At 33.3% G+C, this 27,266-nt stretch overlaps 1 protein-coding gene across 3 annotated transcripts in view; it reads left to right on the top strand.

The window, feature by feature from the left end:
* The window catches only part of LOC131415358 (coiled-coil domain-containing protein 178-like), a 186,406-nt gene that overhangs the window by 18,403 nt on the left and 140,737 nt on the right, over positions 1-27,266 (top strand). Inside the window, exon 1 of one of the 3 annotated variants that reach the window (XM_058556961.1) lies at positions 18,710-18,761. The exons of the other annotated variants lie outside the window; for them this stretch is intronic. Within the exon in view, the coding sequence (XP_058412944.1) occupies positions 18,747-18,761 (15 nt within the window). The 5' untranslated portion in view covers positions 18,710-18,746. Of the gene's footprint in view, positions 1-18,709; positions 18,762-27,266 lie in introns of those variants that run through there. 3 annotated transcript variants of the gene reach the window in all.

The raw sequence follows: 27,266 nt of genomic DNA, 5'->3' as shown, positions 1-27,266 counted from the left end.
CAGGCTTCAGAGAAAGGTGTGCATAAGCTTAGACCAAAATGGGGGAAGCATTGAATTAACAGGGAGTTACAAATAAATATCAGGCAGAAGGAGGTGCAAATGGCATCGTAGAGAGGTGGACGTTAGGAAAAGGTAGATCAAAGACCTGCAAAGTTAAATAGGCAAATCAGAAAGAATCTTATATGCTGGGTCTAATAGCTTGGATCTTATAACCCAGGCAATGGAAAGCCATTGAAACAATTTTAAGCCTGACCATGGCATGACTAAATTTATGTTTTAGAAAAACCACCCTTGAAGTTATATGTAGACAGACCTGCAAGATTTGGGCCAGAGGCAGAAAGTCTATGTAGAAAGTAGTGAAATGTTCCAGATTAAAGGTTATGACAGGCTATACTGACACAATGGCAATGTGAGGAAAGTGAAGGATGCAAATTGGGAAAAGATTTCGGAGGTAACTACAAAAGGACTTAGTGACTTGGAGGTGAGAAGTAAGGAGTCTGATTATTCAGCAAATTTGTATGACTTTTTTCTACATTTGAGGCATTGTTCCCGTCACCAGAGGCATACAAATATATGAGTGATTGTATAAATTGCAGAACAAATTACTTGGATAGCTCATATAGTTTAGAAGCAGGTTTCAGATAGAAGAGAATGTGTTCCTATCCACACGTGTTGAGTTTGAGAAATTGATGATGTAGAGTAAGCAGTTATCGATACCAAATTAGAATATAAGTGAAATGTTGAGCTATAAATGTAGAGCTATAAATCTAGAGTCTCAAATTGCATTTATTTGATTTTGCTTTTGAATTATTTTTGTTGGAATTTATAAATATCATACATATTTATGATAAAAATTCTAACACTTATTTTTCCAGGTCTTCTTCTAAGTGTTGTACATGTGTTATCACATTTAATCTTCAAAACCGTGGGAGATAGTAATTATTATTACAGCCACTACACAAATGAGAAAAAGGAAGAACAGGAAGGTAAAACACTTTGCCTATAGCCACTAGTAAGTGACAGGGCCAGCACTTGAACCTGAGCAGCATGGCTCATCTAAGCACTCCTCAACACTTCCTCATTGGAAAAATTATTACCACCTTTAGAGTGAAGTCATACTTTTTTACATTTTTTGGAAAATTATTTCTTAATTTCTCATTTTACTTGTGCCTTCTGATTCTGTCATTGCAACAATTTTAAAACATTTGTATTTAGATATCAAACTAGGACTGCTACTTCCAAAAAAATAAGTACTTGATTGAAATAAATTTTCAGCAGACAAAGATGAACAGATGCAGTTATTTTTTATTATGCTCTGTTATAATCTGAAAATTATATTTTAAGATGCTATATTTGACTGTAAAATCAATGAATTGGATATCATTAGAGGTGAGGAATTCTGCATTTTGTTGTCTCAGAAGATTTTAACTTTCTTCGTTAAGTTCTATACATCTATATTTAAGTATACTTACGTCAGTTTCCAAATTATTAAATTATAAGAAAACCTGAATATATTCGAATTTACAAGTAAAACATCAATTCACCTCTGACAAAACTCACATCTTGCCTTTACTAACACCTTTGTTGCAATTATCAAAGACTTGGAGCATCCTTTGGGGACTGTGCCTTGGGAATACTCATGTATTCCCATGAAACTGTGATTTACAGTATTTTTCCTGTGTAATCTCTGTGTGGCTGAACCTTTCCCATTTCTCTTCTAATGGACTGTTTTAGCAACCTATGAAGCAATCAGGAGGTTTACTATTTCTGTCTCTGCATTTCAGCTTTTGATGGTGCTTCCTGGACTGTAGATCTCTCATTTATTGACTATATCCAATGAGGATTCAGAGTTGTGGTCCACATCTGGGGATTGCATGCTTCTTCCTTTTCATCAGTAGGAACCTTGATGTTTTAGCCTACAACTACAAAATATAGAGAGAGAGTTCTTTACTGAAAGATTGACAATCTCAGAAGAGTATTTTATGCATGTAAAACAGAGTTAAAGTCCTAGCTTACCTCACCGTTTGCTGTAACACCCAAACGAAGAGACATTCAGTATGTTTTAGAACAAAGGCTGTTCCCGTAGATAGTCTTCATATTCTTGTCATGATTCTCTATCCTCTAGTTTGTGCCCTGCACACCCCAACTCTCTTTTAAAAAATCACTGCCAACCCACTCTAAGGAAAAACTCTAGTCCTTTCACAAAAGGAGGTCTTATTTTATGGCTCCTACCTGAGGCCACATCCCAATCAGTACCGGGTCTTCTAGTTGTGCATTGAAGCTCTCTTGTCACTGTCCCTTATGTTTACAAGTAGAGAATAGACTCAGACCCATAAAAAAGGGTGAAAGTGGGCCCTTAAAATCTTCCTCAACCTTTTCACCAATGGCAGATTGCATTCCTGCTACTTACCTATTGAGATGACTTTTTAAGTAAACATATTTCTCCAAAACATTATTTTGTCTTGGAAACAACAGAGCCACAATCTGAAGGAAAATTATTTCTCCAATTGGCAGGCCTTGAAAAAGAGTGAATTCTATTTAGCTCTGCCCATAACCTGGTTACTTTATGAAAAAAAAAACATACTATGGGGCCACCCTATGGCATAGTAGTTAAGTTCAATATGCTCCTCTTCAGTGGCCGGGGTTCAAGGATTCGCATCCTGGGTGTGGACCTACACCACTCATTAGCCATGCTGTGGCGGCGACTCACACACCCAATAGGGGAAGATTGGCACAGATGTTAGCTCAGGGTGAATCTTCCTCAAGCAAAAAGAGGAAGATTGGCAACAGATGTTAGCTTAGGGCGAATCTTCCTCAAAAAAAAAAAGAACCCATACTAGCTTTTAATGGCTCTCTCTTGGTTGCCAGAGAAATAACACAAATTCCCATTAACATCTTTTGGTGCAACATCTGTCTCTGATAGAAGAATGGTGAGGACTTAGCTAGTTCCTCCTCTAACATCTGATAGATATCTTCTTTTTAACAGATAGCAAGTTTAGCCTCTTTTTAAAAAAATTTTAATAGACTTTATTTTTTACAGCAACTTTAGGTTCACAGCAAAACTGGGCAGAAAGTACAGAGGTCCCATATACCCCACAACTCTATGTACACACAGCCTCCCTCACTATTAACATCCCACGCCTAGTGGGACATTTGTTACAATTGATGAACTTAACGTTGACACATCATTATCACCCAAAGTCCATAGTTTACATTAGGGTTCACTCTTGGTGTTATACATTCCATGGATTTTGACAAGTGTATAATGAGAAATGTGTTGACCATTATATTTGATACAGAACAGTTTCATTGCCATAAAAATGCTCTGTACTTTGCCTGTTCATCCCTTCCTCCCTGTTAACCCTTGCAACCACTGATCTTTTTACAGTCTCCATAGTTTTGCCTTTTCCAGAATGTCATATACTTGGAGTCATACAGCCTTTTCAGATTGACTTCTTTCACTTAGTAATATGCATTTAAAATTCTTCCATGTCTAGACCTTTTACAAAGACAATTATAGTATTTAAATTATGCCTTTTATATCCTATGACAACTTATGCTAACTGTCTAAAGACAGAGACTGAGGGAAATATTTGTTTTCTTTAAAAAAAAAAGTAAATTCTGGTTAAATGTAAATTGGAGATATTGATTATGAGGGTCTCAGGTGCCAGCATTTAAGATGAATGAAAAATAGGAAACCAGAAAGCATAAAGAAACTGTTCCCTTGGCTGGTCTTCCTCAGGTAAGAGCGTAAGGGAAAGGCTATGGCTGCCATTGGAGATAAAGCCCAGAGCTGTGATACCAACCTCAAAAGAAACAATCTCAAAACAAAACAAAGAAACACAAAGAACTGGAGCTTTATATATGAATTCTAATTCTAAAGGGTGGCCCTGCCCTAGTTTAGTTGTAGTGAATTTATTTCACTAGAATTTAATACTCCACAGTCCCCTACCTATAAGTTTCTAAAAATTGTACCTAATTGTGCCAAGCTGAGGATCATTCCGGGCTATGAGTACAAATTTTATACAGATCCTTTTCATTGATTACTATACCAAATCCTTGTTTGATCATCCATTTCCTTCCCTAATAAACGTTCAGATTCTTCGTGCTTACAGTTTTTAGTGTGCTCATTTTCTTCTCAGTTTTTCCCTCTCCCTCCTTCTTTTGTTTTTCCTCCCTCCCACTCTCCCTCCCTCCCTTCCTCCCTACCTCCTTTCTTCTTTTTTTTTTTTTCATGATGGATATTTAATAGGTTTTTACTATCCAAAATGTACAATGATAGTAAAAAGTCAGCTTTCTTTTTGGTGTCATAAAATATCCTAATTAATATTTTCTTTGTCTTCAAATACCTTTTTTGAAGCCTGTGCTGAGATTTGGACATGATCTTAGTAGCTCTCCACCTTCAAATAATGATATCTAGGAACTCAGCACACTGAACAATGTTGAGCAGTTACTGTTCTGAAACAAAACCCAAATTATTAGGTGAGAGTCAAAAGTCTAGGATTTTCTCTTGGAGATATATAAAACAAAAAGATAGTAACCAGGAATGAGAACAATCACATTTTGGTGAAAAAAACTGTAGGTTGGTAATTGCTTTCCTTTGAAAGCCTTTACCTTTCAAAAATGGTAGTTGGAACATTTTTTTTAATTTAGTATTTGAATAATTTTTCCAGTTTCATAAAATAAAAAGAAAATTTGAGCTTATTTTTATTTTGAGTAGATCAAATCTAGAGCTAAGTAACACAGTTTTCTGGGGAAAAAGAAGTTCCTCTTCTGTAAAATAACAGGATGCACTAGATCAAAGGGTATATGTATACCTGAGAAAAACAAAGTTTCACAGAACAATTCTTTTTGTTTTTAATAATAGATTTATTGAGATATAATTCACATATCATAAAATTCACCCTTTTAAAGTATATTCAGTGGGTTTCTGTGTATTCACAGAGTTGTGTAACCATTACCACTATCTAATTTTAGAACATTTTTATCATCCCAGAAAGAAACCCTGTACTCATTAGCAGTCATGCCCCATTCCCCCCAACCCTAGTCCCTGGCAACCTCCAATCTACTTTCTGTCTCTATAGATTTCCCTATTCGACATTTTATTTAAATGGTATCATACAATATATGATCTTTTGCGACTAATTTCTTTGACTTAGCATAACGTTTTCAAGGTTTATCCGTGTTGTATCACATTTCATTACTTCATTCTTTTTTATTGCTGAATTATATTCCATTGTATGGATAAATCACATTTTGTTTATCCAGTCATCAGTTGATAGACATTTGGGTTTTTAACACTCTTAACTTTTCTGAATAATGCTGCTATCAACATTCATGTTTTTGTGTAGACACTTGTTTTCATTTCTGTGGGATATATTGCTAGGAGCAGAAATTGACCAAACAATTCTTTACCATACTGTGTATAGCTCACAATATCTAGTGTTTATGTACAGCATACCATTTTCTATTCTCTTCTGTCTTTACAGTTTCATTTTGTAAATGCTAGTTAGGTCCCTCTAAATTGATATAACTCTAAATGAGTTACAACCCAGAGTCTGAAAAAACCTGGACTGGATGATTCATAAGAGTCTTTCCAGATTTAACATGACCATGCTTTATATGTTATTATTATTCTAGGTGCTTCATAAACAGTGTTTCGCTTAGTATTTATAACAACCCTTTGAAGCAGGCATAAATAGCCCCATTTTATGTAGATGTTAACCAAGAATCAAATAAATGAAATAACTTTGCCTCTAAGGCCCATACTCTTGAATGCTTGACTGAAGTCTTCTCATAGTCCCCCAGGTCAGTCGTTTGAATGTCCTTGGCGCCTGACTTTCACTGCATGGCTGAATGAGAAATGTCTCTTAGCCTACTTGCTTATTTATTTATTTACTGTAAAGTTTACATTTTTTCCTTTCTTTCTGTCTATACTGTTAATATGTGCTTATTACAGAAAATATGGAAAATAGTGAAAGCAAAAGAACAAAAAACAAAAAACAAACTGTGTAAACACCTGCAATCCCAACATGAAAGATAACATTTTTAGCCTTATGGTGTATATACTTCCAGTCTCTCTTTTAGCAAAACTGGACTCATCTAGCACTTAATGTTCTACAAATTGGAAAAGTATTCATAATACATGATTAAGTATATTTGCCTTTTACTTTATCCCGAGTCTATCCTTCATCAGTGATGGATCCCCCTTGACTCCTGAGTTTACAGCCTCTGATGTTTGACTCTAATGTTTCCTTCTCCAAATTAGAATGAAATTAGATTTTCCAACTTCTAAATATTGGGAGTTTCTGGATGTTTGCCAATTTTCTCTCAGGGAGAATTCTCAAGAGCCCCTAATCTTCTCACTTTTAGCTAATTTATTACTTCTCCCCAAATCTATTCTGATTATCTCCAATTTTGCCTCACCTTCCAGGCTTCTTGTTTCTTTAAGAGAGGAACTGTAAAAATCATTTTTAATGAGGTCAATTTTATGCCTCTACCACATTTAGCAATATTTGTTTTCACCAGTGCTAATTGGTAACTATCCAAATAATTTTTCAACCTCAGCTCATAAGTTTGAAACCACATTTGATGACCATCTCAGAGACAAACTGACAAAAAGTTTAAATATTAGGGCAGGGAGCAGAGTCAAAAGATAGCTTGTAGTAATTCTTAAAAGCTAAGAAAGTCCTTACATGCATTTTGGATTATAAGATCCTGAGAACAGGAATTACTTTTAACTAAACCTCTTTCTTGGCACAGGTGGTATTCCATAGATCTTTGCTTGATGATTGTGAATGAACTGACCCCTTCTCATCCCTTCTACCTCCACCCAGATAAAGGAAGAAGCCAGATAATGGTAGTATTGACATTTCATTCACACGTAGTGAGTAGCACAAGCATTTGTGCCCAAGGAGGCAATTTCTTTTTTCCATTTATTTAACAAGCATTTGCGAGTTCTTGTGGTAAACCTGTCTCTATAGTAGGTGCTCATAAATTGATGGTAGGAGGAATTCAAGATAATTAGAAATCTGTGTCCTTCCCTCATTGAACTTATAGCTTCATCGTGTAGGCAGAAGCTTTTCATGTTAAGCATTAGAGAAAAATCACAAAGAATAGGAAATGAAAGATAAAATTAAATTTTTTTCACATGAAAAATATTCCATGATTGTTTCTCATATTTATTTGAGTTGAAGACATAGGACGTGGGAATATTCACTGCAAAATGGATTCAGTTCAAGATGGCACATCTAGATGAGAAAGGCAAAAGTAGGTATTAATCATGGAAAGGGCTGTATTTTCACTGGGATAGAGAATGTGACTAACTGTACATAAAGGGCAAGGAAAAGCACTTGGTACCTTGCTCTGAATGATCTACCTCTAAAAGAGACATTCTGGTATGATATTTTAAGTTTTAGAATGTGAATAACGTGTTAAAATTAGTATATTAATTTAAAATCATATTTTCACAATCACTTTTTAAAGATTTTATATATTCATTATTTTATATATCAATGGACAAAATATTTTTTCTAAAGAAACAGGAATACAATTTTAAAACAAAGACTGTTATAAAATGTTACCCAAGTAAGTTAAAAAACTAAATTGCATTTTTAATTATTATGTAATTTGAGGTAAAAATAGTTTTTGAAACATTAAGCATTATTTTACCATTTTCAACGCAGCTTTCACTGTATACACAGGTTGTTTCCCTTGTGTATGGTTTTTCTCTTTTTGACTTTTCAATCTCTGAAGGCAGAGACCCCTGTAACTTCTTTTTTGTTACTCTACTGACATGTAGTGTCAGTAAATGTTGATTAAATTGAATTCCCCTTGAATGTTATTTTTATCCCTGAAAACTCTCATTTTGGAGTTATTTACCTTTGGTACAAGGCATAAGACTGAGTATATTCTTAATTCATTTTTGTTTTTTTGTACAGAAGAAAATATGGTTTTAATCAAAAATTGTACCTAAGGTAGTTTATCATTTCGGTCTGTTGCTCTCTCCAAGTATGGATCCGTTAACCGTTTGAATCACTGTAATAAATACGTCCCATAAATGAAATAATATGTGCTTCTTTACTATTATTTAGGTGACATTAGAGCTTTCCACAGGTTACAGGAACTGGTTTGGGATAATGAAACAAATCCGTGGGGAAAGCCATCTCGGTGTGTGAACTATGTGAATGGATTATCTTGTGGATCCAAGCCTGTGATTTTCAGGCTGATGTCCAGACACCAGATGGCTTTAAAATCCTTTCATCTGGAACACTAGCAGCCTGCTTTAGTCACATTGCTCCTGCTAATATTTGTAGTGCATCTATGTGGTCCCCAGTGCATGCACTTATTATTCTATTAGGCAGACCTTATTCCTTTTGAAGCCAGATCACGTCTCCTAGGCTATGTTGCAATCATTGACGTTAATCACTATTTGTCCAGCCTTAGGCTGTAAAGTTCCTTTACATGCATCTTCTAGGGAAAGACTTTTAGACTCCCTGCTCACGAAGATGAAGAAAAGAAATGACCTACCTCTATCAGAAATTTCTAAATTAAGCAATACCTCTTCCAGCCCAAATATGTGTTTGTGATAGGCAGTTCTAGTTGTTAAGAAGTCAAAACATCCTGCTTCCTAAAGATTGATGTAACAGCTACTTTATGAAAGGCTAACACAGAAACTTATTTGCCATTTTTAAAACCACACGGGCTAACTTTGGATAGTAAGAAATAGTTTTATGGGAGCTATTCATTTCAAGAATTTCAAATGTTCCTTAAACACTGCATGTGTGTTTTTATCCTCCTCTGGGCTTTTGTTTTCTCTTGATCAATATGAACAATAATTTCCCATCTGTATAGTGGTATGGTTGGACTCTGAATGCTTCTCTTTTGAATAACAATTCCTATAAAGTGTAAAAATAATAAAAAGAGCCTTTCTTTGCTTGCTTAATCAGCTTTGATTGCAAACTTTCTGCAGTAAAAATCGTTAACTTTGTAATCTTGTTACCCTCCGAGGTACAAGAGTTCTGAATTTACCTAAGTTGACAAAGAAATGAAATTTTGCAGCTTTTGTCTGACATGCATGCTGTTTATGATTTTAGGGATTATGTTCATTTTCAGCATTAAATTCACAGAAAAAGCAAAATGTCAAACTTTGTTTACTAATTTTATACTTATCTGTTCTTTTAATATCCTGTCTTGGTTCTCTAGTTATAACACAGATGAACCTAAAGTTTGCTAGAAACATTTGCCATTAGCTTCTTCTAAAAAAAAAAAATTAAATTTGAGGATAATCCTACCTCCAGAGCTTATTCTGTTCCTGGCCATTGACTGTGACAGTGGAAGGCTCATCTGAAAGCACCGGAGCATCCCATCTAAAAGCATAAAACATATTACATTTCATGAAAAAGCTAATTCAGATTGTTTAATTCTGGTAATATTGCCTCTGTCACCTTCAAAATCAAAATGTTCTTTCCTGTTATTATAAGGAAAACAACCAAATTGCTAAAAAACCCATTTGAATACACAGCTGCCTTATGTTGCATACTAATTTGATTAAAAACGCTTGCACCTCACCAGCATTTTTACATAAAGCACATTGGTGAATTTAACAAAGATTATTTTAAAACTATATCTGAGGCAGTGTTGATGACCAGAGTCTGCAGCAGTGACCACTGGCCCCCCTGGACGGAGCAGAAATCTTTCTGGCTGGCTTGGAAGGCATGGAACAATTGTCGAGCTATATTTGTTTGCTCACTGCTTTGGGCACTGAGCCAACCTCATTGCAAATAACTGCATTAGTCAAGTGTATCCAAATTATTACAACACAGCGTCCATCCCAGTTATTGCAGTTGAAGCATTTTCTGAATCTTCATGTCACTAGAAAACATTTATTTGAAGGGTGTGCATCACATAAATTCAGGTCCACTTGGATTTATAGAAAAGTGGCAAGACTGCTTTCACAAGTGGCTTTATTTTTCCTGTCTCTACAAGAAGGAGCTTTGGAAGGGTTTATTGTTAGGATCTTATTAAGTCAGAAGAGTTTCCAACTCTCATCAGGATATATTCCATCCTGCATTTTTTCTTTCATTTTTTCATTTCTTTCCTAGGATGATTTTTATCCAGTGTTAATATTTATCTACACTTTAATTGACTTGAACTTTGTTTCTAATAATGAATGTGAGGGGTAAAAGCATTGGTAATCAGTAAAAGCCAAGCTACTAAAGTCTGTGCAATTAAATAGAGTGAAATTTTAGAAGTCTTATTCCATATCTTAAAGGTGAGCCGTAAGCTAGTCTGCATACAGAAAAAGAAATTCCAGGTCTTTCTGGATGACCATTCTGGTGAATTCATACATCAATGAACATATTGTCCAAATGCTTCGTTACTCTATAACAATAAGATATGTTATTTCAGAAGACACATTAGCTCCTTAATCCACATGGTTGCTAAGTAGATATCGTAAAAATTTATCCGACATAAACCATGTTCACTAATTAGGCTTCCATGTTAACTCTGCGTTGCATAATGCTTGGTTTTGTTTTTGGGTTTGTATTTTTTTGACTTGCCTGCCCTACTTTCCTACTCATTCCCTGTATATTATTAGAGACCCATTTTACTCATCTATGTAATCCACGCTACTGGGTGCCTCAAGTTGCTTCTTAGAATCTTGGATTAATAATTTCGTTATCTGTGATATGCAAATAATAATGTTTGCCATTTATCTTTCAAGACCATTCAGAATAATGAAAAAGTATTTTTAAGCTATTTCAAACTCAAGAAAATTTCTATCATCATAAATTTAATGTGCAGCATCACTTTGCCATTTGACCTCCAAAATTAAACACACCTTGGAAAATATAACAAACTTATGAGAAAATAAGCCCAGCTGTATTTCTCTGAAAAACTACACTGAATAAAATAGTTATGTTTCCATCCAGAATTTATTTCATTAAAAGCTATTTGATATGAAGTATGAATTGAACAAATACAAAATGTGACCTTAGTATTATTCTTATAAGATTTTTTAAAATCCCACAGGAAAATCATTCTGCTAAGAATGAACAGAATTAGTTCTCTTATTCTTCTCTTACTGTCCTGTAGTAAAGAGTGTGCTGCACCTATGTTTAAGGTAAAAACCACAGGCTTGTCTGTCACCAGTTTTTATCAAGCACGCACCCTGTCAACAAGTAATCTGAGACTTCCAGAGTCTTTAAGAATAAGTGCCCCAACAATTGGGAGATGGTTAAGTAAAATAAAATGCAACTACAAAATCAAATATAAAAACGACTGATATAAACTATAAATTCTAAGTTAACAAATGTCACGGGAATTACCTTGATATAATGTAAAGTGATAAAAGTTTATATACGACAACATAAAAAAATGATACTAATTGGGTTAAATTATGTGGGTATATAATTATACAAAAATTTTAAGTTATATTTAATCAAATACACATGAGTTTATATATATATTTGATAGGTATGTGTATTTGATAGGAAATGCAAGAAATTTTAAATAAGGTTTATCGTTGAGTTGAAGGATATTATTGATGATTTTATTTATATCTTTATAATTTCTCCTATTTTCTAAATATTGTTTCACAACTTTGTATGATTTCATAAGTTAAATGGCATACTAATGTTAATTTTTTAAAAAATCTTATGAGATCATGAAAGAAATTAATACACTATCTTTGAATCAGGTGATGTATACTATGATAAACCTTGTATTTAATTATTCCTCAACTTTTTTGGCTCTGTTTTATAGTAAATTACTATTAAGTTTGTGGTAAGATATACTTATTCGAATAATCATTTTCTTGTCAGTTTATTAGAACCCAATGTCATTAAAATTTTAAGTTCATCTCTGAAGATTGCATTATACTGACTTATTTTCCTGGATGTCATGGTGGTAGTGTAGAGATGGAATAAGAGTCATTTTTTAAGTGAGATTTAGGAATTCTTACAATATTTTTGAAAATGCCTGTAGTATTGAGAAGAGAGTTTTATTACAGACCATATAAAGGATGTGAAGAACATCTCTGAAATTGTAATATATTATTGTTAGGCCTTATTCTTTTTCACTACCTATTTTTCTACTCTTTTCCTTTGGCAAAAATGAAGCTATCCTTAAATATTTATTTGATGGTTTCCGCTAAGATACAAATAGACAAAAATAACAATTTGCACAGTCAGTATACAGGACAAATATCCTCAAAGATTTGTTACAAAGATTTCCTTTAAATCCTCCAGAAATCTTTTGTGTCTAAAACCACCTGTAAATGAAAACACACATATGAGACAAATAAGCTGGAAAATGGCTGTTTGCATTATAAATATTTTTATATCATGGTTCTTTTCATCAATATGTAAAAATTTTTTTCAAGAATGGCTGTATTTCATAATGCAAAGAAATTATTCTAATGCCAGACCCTCTGCTTCTAGAAACTTCTAGAATATTCTACCATAATATACTATAGTTGTGGCAAGTTATTACTGGGAAACTGAGACAGAATGTTTGAAGCACACTATTTTAGTTTCCTAGGGCTGCTATAACAAATTACTATAAACTGAGTGGCTTAGAAAAGCAGAAATTTATTTTCTTACAGTTGTGGAGACTGGAAGTTCAATATTAAGGTGCCAGCAGGGCCATGCTATTTCCTAAGGCTCTAGGGAAGGATCTGTCTCAGGCGTATCTCCTAATTTCTGGTGGCTTCAAGCACTCTTTTACTCGTACAAGGCCATCTTCACATCATCTTCCCTTTGTGTGTGTCTGTCTCTGTGTCCAAATTGCTCCTTTTTATAAGGACACTGGTTGTATTGGATTAGGGCCCACACTAATGACCTAATTTAAATTGATTGCCTCTGTCAAGACCTATTTCCAAATAAGGTCACATTCTGAGGTACTGGGATTGGACTTCAACATATCTTTTTAGGGGAACAGAATTCAACTGCAAACACGTATGATATACTGTTCTTACAAACTTTAACCTTCAATATTGATCTTTTCTGTTTAGAAAGATTAATGTTACTTTTCAATAAAGAGCAAATTGATAGGTAGTATTTAAGGAACTGCTTTTCTTGAGGAACAATCCCTTGACTTAAAGCACCCTCAATTAAAATACTGAAAAATAGCAAAACCCAGCTCATCATTAGGCCTTCACTATAAAGACTTAAAGAAAACTAAGAGTGCATCCAGAGTGCTGTGTTCTTTGCTGCTTGGTGTATAAGTCTGTAGAAAGATTTTTGAACTTACAAGGGGACATGAAGATCAAGGCATTTTAGGTTGAAAGTACCTCTCTTCATTTCACAGATGAAGAAACACTTGAAGGCCCTGAGCAATATTTGGCCAGAAAAAAAGAACTTGCTGGCAGATGGATTAAGCAGACAAAAGTTTCATCCATAAAGAATATTTTATGCCCTAAAATATACAAAATTAGAGACATCAATTGGGAAGCTGATATGTAACAAATATAGCCAGTAAAATGCATACATATCACAGAAATGAAACTCCCAAAGTGTAGGCTACCACTTTGTAACATTTTGGTTAAAACTGTGAGACACAGAAGCTACAGAAGGAAAAGAATGAATTTAGAGAAAGTGAAACCATTGATATCTGCCCTAGGACATCATAAGCCTGAGATTTGAATTCACTTTTTCTTTATTGTGCTGTTTGTATTTTTCCTCCTAATTCTGCTCTGATTATTTAGCTGACTGAAGCAACTAAAGTAGGATAAGTTGTAATATCTTTGCTTTTTCAGTTGATTTTTTTAAAGTAACATAAAGACAGAAGACAGTTGCATGTTCCATTATGCAATGCTTACAAAATAATTATATGTACTGCTTGGAATTGCCAAAAGTATAAACATACAAAAGATACCACAATTCCATTTCTAATACAATGTTTTTACCCTACACAATAAGTGTCAGAGCTGAGTTAAAGTGAGGAATCGTTTACCTTGTGCAAGTCAGTCAAATATTAGTTGTAAAAAGCATTTCTATATTTCTATACTTATAGGCTTATCTTTAGTAATAAAAGTTTGAATTATCTTTGACTGTATATGAAATAGCTATTCAGTAGCAAACATAGATTGTTTCATTTCTCATTGAATTATGGATTGCACCATTATCATAAAATCGATAATACTTGTTCAGTTTTTTTCTTCTAAAATATTTTAAATGTTAAATAGTATCATTTAGGTTCTGAAATTACTGTATCTTTTTTTTGCTTATAGTTAGCTGTGTCTTGGAAAGGTTTTCATTTTTAATAAGTGCATGCTGTACTTATTTTATATTAAAACAGTAGGATATGAGAAGTTGTCTTTATCCAGGCCATCAAAAATTAGTTTAGGCTACCAAGACATCCAGAATTTGAAAATGGTTTTGAAAGGAAGTATGTAATAGGATTTATCTAAACATACTATGCCAAATAGTTATGTGTCCCAGGCCAAAGATTTTCTAGGTGTGGAGACAAAAAAACCTTAAGTTTTTAGACCTAGATGCAAGTATAAAATATTGAAATTTTAAAAGCAAGTCACTTCTTTGACAGTCAGCTAGAAATCAAGCCTTGCTACCTCCTGATTCAGTTTCTTTTTAATAGATACACATTTATTTCATGTTTGTTAAAGCTAACATAATCTACCATCCGACCACACTTTGAAAGCATTTTATCTGGAAATCTAATTTCCTAGGCTACACCTATGATGCTTTTGCTCTGTAAGTTAAAAGTCATGCATGCGTTTTCGTTAGAGAAAAAGTGAAGACTGAACTATTTTAACTGTATGAAAATATGATAGAATTACTTTATTGAGACACCTCAGAATTCATACAGGTGAAGGCAAGCAAATCAGATTAAACTTTTGACACAGATTTTCATGAGTTAGACTCTAAGTTTTTAATGATGAGATGTAATTAGATGCATCATTTGTTCCCTCAAGCACTCTGCACAGGACCTGGCAAAGTAATTATTCAATAACTCTGTAAATTGTTAGCAAATATTTGCTGTGTACCTACCATATGCCTAGCACTATGCTCAGTACTAGAGATTCAGCGTGACTACACAAGATCAAATGTAGGCATAGGGCTTAAGTTACCATTCGCTGGTCATTTACGATGACATTAACAATTAAGTGCTATAAGCATCAGGTGCTCTATTACATAAATTATATAAATACGTGACTTAATCGTCATAATGACTCCACGCAGTATTATTATTGCCATTTTACAGATGAGGGAATTTAGACTGAGAGAGGTTAAGTGATTTATTTTTATTTTCCCAAGTAATATAAATAATTAAAAGCAGGTCAATCTAGAAAATTCTGCATCTGAATTCCAGACTCCTGACTATTATCCTTAGCATCTTTAAATATAATTTTGTTTTGCTGTCTTCTAGTATATTGTATAGTACCTTATGATTTTGATAGTTACATGTTTAATTAAACTGGAATAATATAATAATGAGAAATTGAGGGAAAGGACAAAATGTGCTGAATGTGACTGGAATATGTAATTTGCTTTTTAAAAAATCATGTATACAGAAGCGCTAGAAAATCTGAGTATTGCTATTATGCTACAATTTCTTTTTTAATCAGACTCCAGGGGTTTGGTTACCCTTCAGAAATCTTTTCTTGGTTTAGGATAGAGAATGTATACTGGAAAGTATGAATTATATCCTGGCGATTTAATTTATATGAATTATTTTGGTTATAAGATAAAAATATAATTAGCGTCCAAACCTGAGGACTCAATTATGTTAAGTTCAATTTTACAAATGCTAAGGTAAGACTTAAAATATCCCACACACCATTCTAACCACTTTACAAAGATTAATTCATTTAATCTTTACAATAATGTAGTGATATAGGTGCCTTTTTCAGAGGCACAGAATAATAAAACCACAATTCTAATCTAGGTAGTTTGGCTCCAGACTTCATGCTCTTCCGTTAGTCTAGAGTTCCACTTGTTTGTCAGGCTAAATATATTATTCTATAATAAATCTTAGTAGAATTTTAGTCTCTGTATAATGTTAATATGAGAAAGGTTACTTAGATATTTGTAGTTTTTCAGAGAATACAGTTTATTGAAATAGAAGACATCTATTTATTACTGGATCTTCCTTTTTGTATAATCTTTTGTGCTATTAACCATTGTTGATATACCATGTTTTAAAACAAGATTAATATCTGCACACACATCGTTATAACTTGATTGTAGTGTTCTTCTATTTAACATTGCAATATTCATGAAGTTTTTTCTCCAAATGAAGTTTTCATGTTTTAAAAAGTGAGCAATCAGTGCTAGTGTTTTATTTGCTGACTTTTTTTTTCATTTTTATATCCCTCTTTATAAAATATATATCTTCTCTTTCACTAATGAAACCTGTACAGTCCTACATAAGCTGCTCCTTTTCTAATCATTATTGCTCACTCTTTTTTGAATCTGTGAATCACGTTTTTCATTAACTATGAAAAATTCTCTACCATTATCTTTTCACTTTTTTAACTTTTCAAATCGTACAGAAAAGTACAATGAACATACAACCTTCACCTTGATTCAAAAATTAGTTATAATTTTAGACCAATTTTTACTGAACCATTTGAAAGTAAGTTACAGGTACCATGCTTTTTCAGAGTGTGTGTCTTAAAAATAACGACATTCACCTAAGTAACCACAGTATCTTATCACACCAAGGAAAATTAAAAACAATTTTCAGCTAATATTAATATATCCCCAAGTGTCCCCAAAATGTCTTTTACAGTTGTTTTTTTAAACTAGCATGTGATCAAGCTGCATATATTGCATTTTTGTCTCTTGACTCTCTCTAATATAGAACAGACCCCACCTATATTTTATATATATACACACATTGACTTTTTGAAAAAGTCAAGCTAATTATCTTATAGAATGTCTGCCTTCTGAATTTGTCTGATTGTTAACTTGTGGTTTAACTTGCTCCTCTATCTCCTGTATTTTCTGTAATATTCAAATGTGTAACTAAAAGCTTGAATATAATCAGATTAAATATTTTTGGCAGGAGCACCTCATAGATGATGTGTCCCATTAAGGGCTTATAATTCCACTATTAATGATTCTCACTTTTATCATTTCTTTAAAGTGATGACTGACAATTTTCTCCATTACTAAGATGTATCTTCCCACCAGCAGTTAGCATACAATTTGTAGGGTGATGTTTGTCATCATGTCTTGTACCCTGTCAAAATAGTGATTTTCTAATTCTAATATTCCTTTTATATTTGTAAGCTGGCATTCCTCTGTAAAAATAAACAAACAAACAACAACAGCCACTTTCCCTCATCAACTGAGTATGGACTGCAATTTCTCCTTAAAAGACAAAGGAAAAGGCTTATTTCTTTCCCTTTACTAATTTCAGTGTAAGTCATTGGTAGAAATGCTAGGATCTTTTTTCTTTTTTTGAGTATCACTGAGGACTTATGGATTTCATGGAGTCATTGTTTTTGTTTTTTTATTTTTATCTTTTTTTTTTTTCAGAAACTTTATTTACTATGAAATAATTGAACATTGTTCTTTTTTGATACTTAAATTGTTCCAAATCTACCTACCTAGTAGGAGCCCCTTCAAGCCAGGTCCTATGGCCTTTCGATATGCCCCTTTTGGTCTGTTAGCACAGTTTATGGCATAACAGAATTTCCATCTTATTCTTTCCATCTTACTCTTTCCATCTGTAGACCTTCAACCGTGCATTTTTCCAAGATGTCCTATGTCTTTTTACTCAAAAATAGTATTTAGGCATGAAGAACTGGGTGGTAGTAGCTCATTGCTGTTGGGAAGGTATTGCTTCTAGGCCCTTGCATTGGACCTATATAGGAAATACATATACATTTTTAAAATTAAAATCATAGGTCTGTATTGATATTTATAGTTCAAATTTAGCATTACAAAATTTTATTTAAACTTCTTTGATATTGTATTTTTATCTTTTCCTCTCAGAGTGCAAATCTTGGTTCCTAATGATATTAATATAATTACTTATTTGCTTTATCCTATAATATTCAGCAATATCACTACTAAAAACTATTGACTGAAGATTATTATTAATTTGTAGTTTTTATTTAAAATATTGGAGTATTTCCTGTTAGAGATAAATGTACAGTCAAATGTACATACAGACTGTACAAATATCTCTTTAATTAGTTATTTTCTCTGTGTGGTTTATGTTGCCAATTTGATACGCAGTTAGAGTCATATGTTTCAATTTGTTTTCAATTTAAGGTTTACTTCTGATCTTTTCTTTTTTATGAGTTAAATTTTTAATATGTAAGATATTATCTGGTTCAAAAGAAAGCATAATAAAAGGTATTCTCAGGGAAATCTCACTTCCATTTATATCGCTTTCTGTCATTTCTCACTATCCCAACTAGTAATCATTTTCATTCAATTCTGATTTATTCTCCCAGGATTTCTTTATTTCATAAAATAAATTCTTCTTCTTCTTCTCTCTTGGTAAGAGATAGCATACCAAAAGCATTGTTTCATTTTTCATTTCATTTTTCCCTTGCTTGTTTCAATTACCAGTAGATCCTGGTCAACACATCATATAACTACATAGCAACCATTTTCGTTTTTTCTATCATAGTTTATTCAACTAGCTGTGACTGATGGACATTTGGATTATGTCCCTTCTTTTTCTGTTACTAATAATACCACACTCATTAACTTTGTTTTGTAGTCACTGAAAAATATCTTCAACAAAGAATCCTAAAGTTGGAAATGCTGGATCAAAAGGTAAATCTGGAACATTCGGAACATTGTTGGACGCGGCTAAATTTCCCTCCACAGGGGTTGTCCTATTTTGCATGTAACCTGCAGTTTATTAGAGTATCCCTTTTTCTGCAGCCTTGTTAATAGAGTATGGTATAAATATTTTGGATTTTTGACAATCTGGTAGTTGAGAAATGCTATCTCAGTGCAGCTTTTATTTTTATTTATTTTATTATGATTATCTTCTCATGTGTTTAAGAAACATTGTCCTAAGTTTAAGGAATATTTCCTATGCTTTAAAAAATACTTTTTGAGATGTCTGTTCACATATTGGCTTTTTTTTTCTTCTTTCTTCTCGATTTTTAAAGGTTCTTTGCATGTTAAGGTGATTGACCATTTTTTCAGTGATACTTATTGCAAGTACTTTCTCCCAGATTGTATTTAGCTTTTGACGTTGCTTATGCTGATTTTTACTATGAAAAAAGAAGTATTATTAGTTTACTATTTTTGTGTAATCAAATGTGTCAATCTTTCCTTTTCTTGCTTCTGCATTTTAAATTGTGATTAGAAATAATTTCCTCACTATCAGGTTATAAATGAATTTATTCATTTTCTTAGTTTTCGTAGGTTTTTATTTTTCACTTTTAACTATATAATCCACTTATAGTTTAATATAGAGTATATTACAATGTCATATATGAATTCCATTTTTTAAAGTTATTTATCCATTTTGATAACTATCTATTTGTGTCAACACCATTTACTTAAAAGTCGATTTTTCCCTGCAATTTGAAATGCTACCTTTATCACGTAATAAATTTCTTCTATGTGTATATGGTCTGTTTCTAAGTTTTCTAGGTCTTTTTAGTCAAGAACCAATGACATATAGTTTTAACTATTCAGGCTTTATAATATTTTTAAAACTCTAATAGTTCTAGCTCTTCTCTTTATTCTTTTGGTTTTTATTGTTTAAGAAATCCCTGGCTGTTCTTGCTTGCTATATTTACCATATGAACTGTAGAATCTACTTGTGTAGCTTCAGACATACGCCTATTGCGATTTTTATTTGGATGACATTAAATTCGTATTTTTACTGAGGAGAATTAAAGCATTTATGATATTGAATCATCCTACCCAAGGACATAAGAGATCTTTCCATTTTCACCATTTAATTTTGCCTTTCAAGAAATTTTTGTTATATGGGTTTTATATGTGTGTTCAGAAGGTAATACTTGAGTATTTTTTATATCTTGTTTTTCTTGTAATTTGTATCTTCTTTTCTATTATGCTCCTAACTTCTTAATATTTGGTTGTGTACGCTATGGGATATTAGTATGTTAAATTTTTATGCTGATACCTACTTAATTCTCTGATATTGTAGCCATTTTCTTTTTCACTGAATTTCCTGGGTTTTTCATGTATACGCTCATGTAATTTACAAGTCTATTTAACACCTTCCTTGACAATTTTTACTTTTCTAATTATTTCCTCAAATCCGATCATGTCAGATGACTTATCTTTTACTTTACTATGAATGTGTCTAGTATTCTTTCATCAAGTAAAATTCTGGATTTGGGAATAGAGAATGAATTTATCAAGTTAAAGAAGTAAATATCAATTTTCATTTCATTTAATTTTTTTTATCAGGAAGGGGTATTGTTGCATGCTTTTTCAGATCTCTGGAAATGATAATATAATTTTTCTCTTTAGATATAATAATACATTGAATACTATTAATGAATTTACTAATTTTGAGTCTTTTTTGAAATCCTAAAATAGACTTCACTTGATGATGACAAATTCTTTAATCATGCTATTAGATTTTGTTTCTATTGTATTCTACATATTCTATGGAATTCTTCATTAATATACATAGATAAGATTATTCTATTTTGACAGTCTTTAAAATTTTATATATCAATGTTATGCTCACTGCATAAAAAGCATTCTAAGTTTGCCTTATTTTTCTATGCTTTTGAAAATATTAAATAGCTTTAGGATTATCTGAAATTTAAAAGTTTGGTTGAATTCCTCTGTCAAAATATCAACAGAATGGTTGTTTTTTTGGGGGGAAGCAGGTAATAAGATTTGAAAAACTTTCTAATTTTCTTATGTGGATATGGGTATTTTTAAATTTCCTGTCTCTTTGGGCTCAGTTTTGGTAAATTGTAGTTTCCAAAAAGTTTACATGGCCTTCTACTGTTCAATTTAACAAATATAAATGGTATCCTTTTACTGCACCTATTACCAATGAATAATCATTGAGATTATTGTACTTCTCCCTCTCTCTCTCCCTTTGAATTCTTTTAAAATTGTGTTATTTCAACACTTTAGAGAACATAGCATTTTCATACTATTCTTCCATCTTTAGTATCACCTCATTTTAATCTTAAATCTACAATTACGTATATTCAATGCTCACTACTAGTTTCTTTGCCAAAATTTCCCAATCAATTCCTGGATAAAAGAATCCTGTCCTCCAGCATTTTCCTCAGGAAGGGCTTGCCATGTGCTGTTTTCTCAGTTCTTGCATGTATGGACTCGATACTAGGAAAATTTGACTGGATAACTACCTGGATCTTACTTTCTTTTCTTCAATACATTTTTAAGAGTTGTTCTGTTGTTATCTTGCTTTACATATTTTTATTGAGAAACTTACTGATTTTCTTTCCTTTCTAAATGACTTGGATATTTTGCCCATAGGATTATTTATCTATAAAGTAGTTTTACTAAGATATATATTTACTATCTATTTTATCTATATATCTCGGTTTTACTAAGGTGACCATTGGGGCTATTTTCCCAGTATACACAGTGTACCTTTTGCTTATGTAGATTCTGGTCTTTTATTTCAGAAAAGTATTCTTGATTATAGTTTTACATTTTAGTTCTGTTCAGTTGATTTGTTTTTCATCTTCAGAGACTCCAATTATACATGTTTTCTATCTTTTTCCCTGCCTTATATAGCTATCACTTTCTTTCAGATCTCTTTTGCTTCTTTATTTATACTGTTCTTATTTCTATTCTTTATGTCTTCTATTATAATGTTGATCACTTTGTCACATCTTCCTGTTGTTTGTTCTTTTCTATTTAGACTTTTCATGTATGCAATTGCTCATTTAATTATATGTAACTTAAATTGGAGTAATGTTTTCAATATTTCTTTTCTTCATAACCATGAAATATTATGTTCATTTTGTTCTTTCTGCCAAAAATTTATTTTTGTGTTTTTCTCCTTATGGTAATTTTGTATGAATGCTAGATTTCCTTGTGGCTCTTGTTGGTGTTAATTTGTGTGTTATGTTTTTCTTTTCTTTTTTTTTTTTTGTTGTGAGGAAGACCAGCCCTGAGCTAACATCTGATGCCAACCCTCCTCTTTTTTGCTGAGGAAGATTAGGCCTGGGCTAAAATCTGTGCCCATCTTCCTCTACTTTATATGGGAAGCCACCACAGCATGGCTTGACAAGCGGTGCATTGGTGCACACCTGGGATCTGAACCTGCGAACCCCAGGCCGCCAAAGCAGAGTGCGTGCACTTAACCACTGTGCCACCAGGCCGGCCCCTATCTTTTTCTAAACCAACAATAGCAGATGATCCTAGGGATGAGTAGAGTGAAAAAGCAAATTGGCGTCTTTCTTAGTTTCTCAATTCAGTTGCTCCCTCCTCTCAGCATAGAGTAAGATGTTTATTTAAAAATCAGTAGATGCCTAACTTTTTAATCTGTCTTTCTAAATCTTTGATACCACTTGTTTCTCTATGGTCATTGTCTTCAGCCATTGTCTTCTATTCCTTCAAGGAGTATATCTGCCTTTTTCAGTGCTCTATCTTAACCTGAAATAGTGCCTTTTCAAAACTGCTACTTCAGGTTCCACACATTTAGTAGTTAGTATTTGAACCATCAAGTATCAAACCTTCTGCTGGTATTTTATATTCAGAAAGGGCTCTCTTCCCTGAGGGTAAACCTTGTTAATGATATCTGTGTTAGGCCACCACCAGGAGCCTGTTTCACCCTTCCATATAGTCACTGCTCAATGCTTAATTCCAGTGTGTGCTCCAGAGCTGGTTGTGGTGGTCTTGGGAAATATGTTTCCCTACTTTCATGAAAATTGTGGTTTTTAGTCTTTCTGTCTCCTAATCACACTGTAGTTATGAGCTATGTGTGATTCGTTAGCTCACCTTTTTGATATGTAGATATGTGGAGAGATTGAAATTAAGTTGGTCTCATTATCCTCTTATTATCTCTTACTTCCATTCTCATTCTACTATGCCAATGAGAAATGCCTCAGCCTTTCTTAGTCCATCCTTCATATTTCTCCATATCACTTCTTAACCCATTAAGTATATTGATTAAGTTTTCATTTGAAGATTTATATGTCCCATTTCTAGAAGTTCTATTTGTTTTATTGTTACGTCTCTTTGTTTATTCTTAATATTCTCTTTTGTCTGGTCATCTAATAAATTTTTCTGTATTTTGTATATTGCAGTTTGAAAATCTGAGATTTTGACAATCCAAATATGTTGCTTGTTGTTTTGTCTGACTTGCCTTCTTATTTGTTTGGTAATCCTTGGTTGTGAGATCACTATTTAAGCTTCACTAGTGGGAGTCCTTTGGTATATACTGAGGATTAAGGAATTATTCCTTCAAAAAGGATGTGCATTTTGTTTCTTTCGACAGGTAGATGGCAGTCCAAATGTCCCTTTCTCCACCTTTAGTTTTTCTTAGAATCCCATTGTTTGATATCAATGATGCTAACAGCATATCTCCTTAGATAATTTCAGTCTTTCCTACAGCTTGTGACTCAGGCTTTGAACAAACCCCAGTTTCTTGTCGCTTTGGACCCTGCTCTAATTTTTCTTTGAATGTAGTAGGAGAGATTCTTGGAGGCCATCACTACCTCCTAGGAGACAAGAATGCCACAAAGATTGTGCTGTTCATTCTAGGTATTAGTTGTTCTACAGCAGGTCTCTTGGAATACCTTGGCAGACAATGAGTCAGAAGTGAAAGTCCAAATCTGCTTTTTTTTTTTTTTTTTATAATACAAGTATATCTAATTTATTGAGCTCTCAATATGAAAGGCGGAAAATCAGTAAGTGAAATAAAGACTAATATCCATGGCGTAGTGGTTAAGTGTGTGCGCTCCACTGCTGGGGCCAGGGTTCGGATCCCGCGCGCGTGCCAGTGCACCGTTTGTCAGGCCATGCTGTGGCGGTGTCCCATATAAAGTAGAGGAAGATGGGCACAGATCTTAGCCCAGGGCCAGTCTTCCTCAGCAAAAAGAGGAGGGTTGGCATGGATGCTAGCTCAGGGCTGATCTTCCTCACAAAAAAGTAAAAATTGAAGACTAATATTTAAAAGAAATAAGAGAAAACTAATATATAATTACACATCTTAAACTTTTAGACTTAATCACTTTGTAGTCTAACTCCAAGCTTTCCTGATACATTTGTAACCTTTTGAGATAGAACATTTCTTGCCCAGTTTTACAATTTTATTCTTACTTCAGTCTGATTCTACAGACTCTAGATAATTTAACCATGTTGAATCTCCAGCATTTTAGATCTTGTCATAAAAATAAAACTTTTAGAAAAGATATCTATAATTGTCGCTTCTGGTAATACATAACCTCCTTTTCTTTGCTAGCTCTAGGAACCTGAAATGATCATGCTTTTCTTCAGAAAATAAAGAGCTATGTTTTTCTGGTCAATTCTAATTTCTGCGTAGTTTGCAATAAAACTAAAGTGCCACTGACTCCTCAGTGACCAGAGAGGTAAGAGAAATTCAAATTATTAAGCAGATAGCATAGATTCCTATTTAATTTAAAGAATGCATTCCAATAGAAAGAATTTCTATTGTGACAATAATGCTTTTGCCTCTTGCTCCCATCTCTAATGTACTTCAAGTAATTGTCGTGTATTTTTAAAAAATGAGTAAAACCTATCATTTGTACTAATAATCACTCATGGTTTAATGAAGGGAATAGACTAATTTTCTTGTTAAATATTTTAAAATCCAATATGAATATTGCTAAACAGACTTAAAAATATAGCTGCCGATTGGTCCCTAACATGGTTCGTTAAAGGAGCAAAGAGAGTTGAAGATCCAATTTATCCAAGAGAGTTTAAATGTTTTCATTAACTTTCTGAGGATGAAGAAGCATTCACATCCCTGGACTGGACCATTGAGAGTAAGTTCAGAATCTTTACTGTCAAGGAGGCAAGAAAAACATTTGTAAAGAGAGGACTGCTTTGTCGGTCAAACATAGTAGAAAAATAAAACACTTTGAATTCTGTGATTGTGTGCTAATGAATGAACAAGGAACTAAAGCTAATTGGATAGAGTTTTTCTCAACAACAGAAGTATTTCCAAATATGATTTTAGAGTTTTTGTGAGGAAAATAACTAGAAGAAATGATTTTAAAAATATACTAGTACACCATCTGCTTTCTCAAGAGTCTCAATAAAAGGAACATAGGAATGCACATAACCAGTACGATATCTGAGCCTGCTACTTTTAGTCTCGTTCAAAAATCAATAAATTCTATTAATGCCTTGATACTTTTGTTAAATAAAATAATTTTTCAATAAATTATTTTAATTATGCACCAGCCACATTTTAATCATTATCTTACAGGGCTCTTCTTTGTATTTGATGCTGCTGTGTGTGCGTGTAGATGTTGTCTCAGTCCATTCAGGCTATAACAAAATACCACAGACTAGGTAGCTTATAAACAACAGAAATGTATTTCTCACCACTCTGGAGGCTGGGAAGTCCAAGATCAAGGTGCCTTCGTGGTTGCATTCTGGTTAGGGCCCTCTTCCTGGTTCATAGCAGGCACCTTCTCACTGTGTCCTCACATGGTAGAAGGGGCGAGGGAACTCTGTGGCTCCCTCTCTTTAGTAAGAACACTAATCCCATTCATGAAGCCTCTACTCTCATGACCTAAGCACCTCCCAAGGCCCCACTTCCTAATACCATCATCTTTGGGGGTTAGGATTTCAACATATGAATTTGAAGAGGACATAAACATTCAGACCACAGCAGATGCTATTCATCATTACACTGACATCCTCTTGGTTCCCAAAGAACTATTCTCTACTGGATCTGCCTTGACCACTGTATGTATTGCTCTTAGTCTTCTATACAGACTCTTCTTCTTCCACTCAAACATAAACATTGACTATTTCCTTTGCTCTGTTAATTCTGTTATTTCTGGGTGGTCTTATCTACTTTCATGGTATCATAACACATGTAATGACTCTCAAATCTTTGTCCCCACCAGGCTTCTTCCCTGAGCTTCAGACTCTTATATCTACCTGATCACTAGATATCTCCAACTAGAAATTTTACTGGAGTCTGAAAGACAAAATGTTCCAACCCTGAATTTTCCTCTTAACTTCTGTTTTTTCTGTGGTTTATTTTTTTTTTTTCTTTTATTTGGGTGCATCATCATTGACCCAGTTCTCCTAGTAGAGAGCTGGTTATCGTCATTGACTGTACTCCCTCTACCTCTACTTGTACTATTTCAATTCCTTGTAATTTACATGCTAAAAAAAATTTGAATCCATTGTCTTTCTTCACTATCACCATTATCATTGTCCAAGTTTATACACTCATCATTTTTCATCTGGATTACCCCAACAGCTTTTTATTTTGTCTCCCTGTGATTAGACTTACCTTTTTCAAAACCTCCCACCTCACAACGGTTTAAAGCCCTTCGATGACTCTTCAAAATCCACACTCTTTCAATAATCTGATCCCTGCCAGACTTGCATCCTTACTCCCAGCCCATGTCATCTATCTTTACACTTTATATTTTAGCACTACTAAGTTGTGTGTAGTGCTCTTTGTATGCCATGCTGCTTCTCACTCTGGACATTTGCTCATGCCATCCCCTTTCTATAATGCTTCTCTCCAATCAGATTTCTATAGTCCTAATTGTCCTTTGAGTCTCCGTGAAAATATCATCTCCTCTATAAAGCTTTCTCTCTCCTTTCCCTCTCTCTGACATACACAGATACTATATTTGATGCTCTCACCACCAAGTATTATGTAGCTATCAATTTTCTTGCTGATAGTACATGTCTTGGTCACTTTTTATACTCTGTGCCTAGCACAGGGTCTAGCAAAGGGTGACATATAACAGATAATTGAATATATTAATTAAAGAAACAATGAATAGATTTAAAAATAAGACACAAGGGGGAATTGCAAGTAGTTTCTCTTTTTTATAAAATATTTTCTTTATATGTGACTTTACTTACGCTACATATTACTGTATTTAATAAATGTTGATTATATAGGAATCATGAAAAATATGACAAATCATATGGGTATTTTTTAAGTTGCTAGATGAGTTTAGATCTGTTTCTATGTTTGACATTCTTCTGCCTGTTTCAAATTGGAATGAAGTTCAGTAACTTGGGAAATAAATATAAAATACCACATAAATATTTATTCAAGAAATAGTTCTGTAGGGCATGTAAAGATTCTTGAAATTCTCATTGTTGCTGCAATGCTGCTTGTAAACA

The sequence above is a fragment of the Diceros bicornis genome, chromosome 16 (genome assembly GCF_020826845.1).
Source record: "Diceros bicornis minor isolate mBicDic1 chromosome 16, mDicBic1.mat.cur, whole genome shotgun sequence".
Classification (NCBI taxonomy): domain Eukaryota; kingdom Metazoa; phylum Chordata; class Mammalia; order Perissodactyla; family Rhinocerotidae; genus Diceros; species Diceros bicornis.
The sequence above is the reverse complement of the archived record's forward strand: the minus strand, read 5'-3'. Positions and strand labels throughout refer to the sequence as shown.